Source organism: Terrapene carolina, unplaced genomic scaffold (genome assembly GCF_002925995.2).
Source record: "Terrapene carolina triunguis isolate 2854851 unplaced genomic scaffold, T_m_triunguis-2.0 Scaffold211, whole genome shotgun sequence".
Classification (NCBI taxonomy): Eukaryota; Metazoa; Chordata; order Testudines; family Emydidae; genus Terrapene; species Terrapene triunguis.
In genome coordinates this window covers 27,912,677-27,918,100 of record NW_020664562.1, presented here as the reverse complement: position 1 = coordinate 27,918,100, position 5,424 = coordinate 27,912,677, and the positions used below count along the sequence as shown (strand labels likewise).

Genomic DNA, 5,424 nt, shown 5'->3' with positions numbered 1-5,424 from the left:
AAAAAAAAAAAAAAAAAAAAAAAAAAAAAAAAAAAAAAAAAAAGTGGCCTTCAAAAAGGAATAAAATTAGCTTCTTGCTATTGAATTAATCTAACTGACCTTAAAGCCTGAGAAATGAAGTCCCAGCTGATGATGATTTATCAGTGCAGCCTGGGGACTAAATTTAGTTTCATTCTTGTGGAATAAACCCTTGTTTTGGGTAATTCTCTGGAAGGGCTCAAGGAGCCTCTTTCTACAGCTGCTGCTAACTGTTCAGCATATTTTACATTTAAAGATGAGTAATCGGACAGACGAGATTTGACTGAGTCTGTTACTTCTCTAAAACCATCAAGAACATCACCTGTGACTCCTTTCCACCACCCCACGAAGGGTGGATTTATGATTAAGAAAGAGACAGTCTGAGGAGTCGGGGCTCTGGCTTTTCTTCCTCTGACAGGCGTGCCTGGGTGAGTTCAGTCAAGAATCTTACTCTCTGTGTGCCTCCGTTGCCTTGTCAGTAATGCAGCAAGAACAATTGCCAACTTTACTGCACTCTTGTGAGGCTGACTCTCAAGAATATCTGCAGAGCTTCTGAGATCACCTGATGGAAGGCAGTATAGAAGTGCTAAGTGCTGTTTTTATTATGATGAAGGTAGGACAGCTGCTGTGGTTTTGGGAGGAAAGCTGCTAGTTCAGGTTCCATTTATCTCTGTGTGTTTCTGTTAATTGTTGGATCTCTAAGGGTCCTCAGATCTTTATCATCAGGAACCCAGCTATGGCAACAGAGAGGGATCCCTAGCTGTGCTGGCATTGGCTGCTGCCCCCAGCTATCCTCTGTGAAATTGCACCAGGAGTTAATGCTATCTCAGGACTTTCCACCCTACTTATGTACTCGCCTGAGGGCAAGAATGGGCAGGCATGCATATAATGTGGCTCTCTCCCCACACCCCTATCCCCACACACTTGCAGGGGGAAAGTGACTGTGTGTGTGGAGGGAAGCGTCCCACATAACCCCTTGCCTTACCTTTGCCATGGAAAATTGTTCTCCACTGTACTGCTTCCATTAAGTAGAGGGAACACCTGGGCCATTCTTTTGTATAGTGGTTGGCTACAACATATGTATTAGGGAATTGTTGGAAAATGTGATTGCTTGCTTTGTTCTTGAATCCCACCTTTTGCATAATAGTAACTGAGTCCACACTTTTTTGTAAGGGATGTATAATACATCTCTGAATACTTGCCCATAAAATACACTGATAAATGGCTCCAAGCTGCTTTAAAACCTGAACATGTCTTACAGATGAGGAAAAAGATCTGAGGAAGATCTCTGTGAAGCTCAAAAGCCTCTCTCTTCTACCAACAGAAGTTGGTCCAGTAAAAGATATTACCTCACCCCCCTTGTCTCTCTCAGATGAGGAAAAAGACATTTTTTTAAAAACTGTATATTGTGAATACTAGTGTAAATGGTTAATTATAAGGTGATTATACTTCTGCTGGTATTATTAAATCTTAATATCGCTCTCATTTCAGTGGATGTAAGTCGATTTTAGTGGAAGAAATTACTATAAAAAAGTGAAAATAGCAAATTAGCAGGGAACGGGTTGCTGTAACTGTGAGAGAGTTGAGGATAGAGGGGAATTAGAGAAGCAGGAAGATGCAAAATACTGAGACAGAAAATATGAGCCATAAACATTCTGAACAATTGGCTCAAAGAGCAAGACACTAAAATAGACTGCAACACATTGCAAGGCTGAATTCGAAGAGCTTTGCTAGTATGCCTGCATTGCTTCAGCAGATGAAAACACAAGTCCTGACAATACAGCTGGTGTGTGTGGGTGACTTGATGCATGTAACCCTTTGCCACATGTTTCGACTCTGTATATTTAACAGAGAAAGTAAAACTTTCAGTGCCAGCTACCAAAAACAATAATAATATTAATGTCTGTCATGTAGCCAGAGGGTTATATTTCAATAATGCTAAATTCGGCTCTTCATAACCACTGTCACAGCACCTTAAGCAATGAGATTGCAGTATGCAAATGAACTAAAGTCCTCAGCATGGTTATTAGCTGACTTATCTCTGATGTCACAATCCCCACTCCAACAAAGGCCTCTTCATAGCTATCCTGAAAGCAGACTGTTGGTTGGAAAATAGCTAGTTTTCCATGTCTCTCTCTAACGAAGATACCTTAACAAAAACATGGAGGAGCACAGAGAGACATTTTGTAAATCACTTTAATATAAACATGTTTTCCTTTTAAAAAATTTCTGATATTACTCAACCATATTAAACTTGAGGGACAGAGAGAGTGCCGAGAGGAATTAGCGTTTCACTGGATTGCCAATAGTTGCTGAGGACAGAGACTGAATTTTGCTGCTGAGAACATCTTGACAAGATGGTGAATTATTATGACATTCTAGGTATTCAAAGAAATGCCTCTGCAGATGACATTAAAAAGGCATACCGAAAACTGGCATTGAAGGTGCACCCTGATAAAAACCCAGAGAACAGAGAGGCAGCAGAGAGGAAATTCATACAAGTCTCTAAGGCATATGAGGTTTTATCTGATGCCAAAAAACGGGATGTCTATGACATGTCTAGTGAAGGAGGTATAAGTGGAAAAGACAGAAGAGGTAAAGATGAAGGTGGAGGGAAAGGTAGAGAGAAAGGCAGGGGTGGGAGTCACTTTGATACTGAATTCCCATTCAGTAGCCCCCACACAGATGTGTTGAGAGGAATGGACTCCTTTACAGTGAAACTCTGGGATGATCTACTTGATGGGATTTCTGGCATTCGGCGAGGACTCCATGGAAGAAGAAGCAGAGGTGGTGAAGGATACTCTGTCTCTATTGCTGGAGTGTCTCCTATTTCAGGGACTGGATTTACTTCATTTGGTTCCCAGCAAGTTGGGGGCTGCTCTTCATCCTCCATCACGTCACTGAACAACAGAGGGAAAGGCAACTTCAAATCAGTCATAACGACCAGCAAAATAGTTAATGGCATCAAAATCACTACCAAGAGAATTGTGATGAATGGAGAAGAAAGAGTAGACACCACTATTGACCATTAAAATTCTCAACAATTGGTAAGAGGCAGCTACTATACTTGGATAATGCGATATTGAAAACACACATTTCTCAGAAATATTAAATTATGATGAGCTTCATTTGAGGGATTAACCAGAGTAATGAGACTGTGGGGGAAGTTTTAACCAAAATCTACTTTTCATTTGCTGCAGCCTAATTGAAAATATTTATAAACAGTTCTTCCAAAGTTATTGTGTGTGGGTGCCATAGACTTATCAGTTAATTCTTGGGCTATCATTAATGCATATATTTTGTCTATAAAATTGTTGTGAATTCTCTGTGGACTTTGCATTTATTAATAGTTATCCAAAGTGAAGAATGATCAGAGTTCAGGCCAATCAATACTTACACTAGCATGAATCTTATGTTTTTCCTTTTGTTTGAATTGTGAACCCAATGGCTAATATGCTCTGAAGTTAACATTCTCAGGACAAACTTTGTTCATTTCAATTAGTAAGGAAAAATGTGTAGTACTGGAAGATGTAAATACAAAATAACATTGCATTTCTGGTGGGTCGTTTTCTGTATAGGCAAATAGCAATGAGTATAGGGAGTGAACTGGGTCTAAGTTATTTGCTAACAAGTTCTAAATCACTAAATGCTGTTGTTTTTGTGGAAAAAAAGAACATAAAACAGTGTAGGCAAACTGTGTAAAGCTATAAACTTCTCTGGGACTTGCTGACCTCAGAAAGCACTCCAGCTACACCATGTGATGCCAGAAAGGTATTGCTCTTGACACTTCTTTGATGCATGTATAGAGCCTTGTAGGTGTAGCTTGCGTTCTGTGGATTGTGCCACACAGTATCATTGCAGTCAGGGCTTAATTTGTAATGAAAGAGGTGCCAGGGCTCCAGCAATTTATTTACATTCATAACTGATGCAGCAAGCCCAGAGGTGCTGGCGCTCAGCCCTGGCAAGCCTTGGCACAAATTAAGCACTACCTGCAGTATTGTGAGGGGAAGGATGGTCTTGTGATGAAAGCACAGCACTGGGACTCGAGGGGTGTGGATTCTGTTCCTGGCTCTGTGACCTTAGAGAAGTCACTTAGAGGCAAATTTTTAAAAGTGGCCTCAGATTTTGGGGTGGGATTTTCAAAAGCGCCACAGTGACATACACTCTAAATAGACAGGGCAGACAAAGCAAGGGAGAAAGGAAATATTATTACCTTCTTTTAAAAGGCAGGGAACTGCCGCACAGAGAGATCAAGTGACTTGCCAAAGGTCATACAAAACAGTCTATGGTAGAGCTGAGACTTGAACTCAGATCTTCTGCACCACAGGTCACTGCATTAGCCACAAGACCACCCTTCCTGCTGTACCTAATAATTAAAACATTTACCAGCATCTGTGAATTCGAAACAAAATACTGGGAAAAATTTCAAATGCGGATGCTTCTAGCTAGACACCTGAATAAATAGCGTGATTTCTAGAGGTGCTGAAGTCAATAGATGCTGCAGGGGGTGAGCACTTTTGGCCCATCAGCAGATGTCATCATTTGTTTACAGATGTTTCCAGTTTATGAAAAAATAGAGCATAGTATTTCTGTTTTTCATGAATGATCCTCTTTAGTATACTCTTGTCTGTTGAGAATAGTTTTGTAATCTTTTAGATGTGTACGTTACCCTTAATTACTCGTTAATTCTTTTTCTAGGAAATTGACGGCAAATCATTGCTACTGATGACAAGAAATGATGTATTGACTGGACTTGCGTTAAAACTGGGGCCAGCTCTGAAAATCTATGAATATCACGTAAAGCCTCTACAGACACAACATCTAAAGAACAATTCTTTATAGCAAATGGTCTAATTGGGGTCCTGTTGTGCCTCCAATAACAATAAATAAGCAATTTGGTTTCATGTGATGGAACTTTGTAAAGAGAGAATATATGTCTTAAGAATTTAAACCAAATGGAAATGATATATATCCTATTGGATAGATTTGGCAATATACTGTACTATGACTGAACTGAGGGATGGTGTGGATTTTCACATGGTACATAATGATTTTCTCTTCCAGCTCCCTAAACAGAATACATTGAGATGATTAAGTCAGATTCTGAACAAAAAGTGAAGAAAGGGAGTTCTTCATTTCTAAGCCAAACAAGAGGTTAATTTTCAAGATTTACTTAAAGTACTCTTAAAAGTTTACATATATTTGGGGAGAGGAAGCAAAAGTAGATTCTGATTTATGTCAAATATCTACTGAAGTTACTGCTCCTTGTAACTTGTGCGACTGGATTGGGATTTGCCAACTCACCCCTTTTTGCAAAGGGTCCTATTTTTGACCTTATTAAGGTTTATTTGTGGTATATTGCAATGTTTAAAGCTGTACATACAATTAACATAGCACCTTCTATAG

The 5,424-nt window shown here is 39.5% G+C and overlaps 2 protein-coding genes across 2 annotated transcripts in view; both read left to right on the top strand.

Moving 5' to 3' along the window:
- The window catches only part of LOC112124477 (sterile alpha motif domain-containing protein 13-like), a 27,374-nt gene extending 22,167 nt beyond the window's left edge, over nucleotides 1-5,207 (top strand). The window contains exon 4 of the mRNA XM_026655777.1: nucleotides 4,717-5,207. Coding sequence (XP_026511562.1) covers nucleotides 4,717-4,860 — 144 coding nt within the window. The 3' untranslated portion in view covers nucleotides 4,861-5,207. The remainder of the gene's footprint in view (nucleotides 1-4,716) is intronic.
- LOC113405009 (dnaJ homolog subfamily B member 6-like) lies at nucleotides 2,344-3,050 on the top strand. The gene has a single exon (XM_026655969.1). It carries the CDS (start codon nucleotides 2,376-2,378, stop codon nucleotides 3,048-3,050), a length of 675 nt encoding a protein of 224 aa, XP_026511754.1. The 5' UTR covers nucleotides 2,344-2,375.
- Nucleotides 5,208-5,424: the final 217 nt, after the last annotated feature.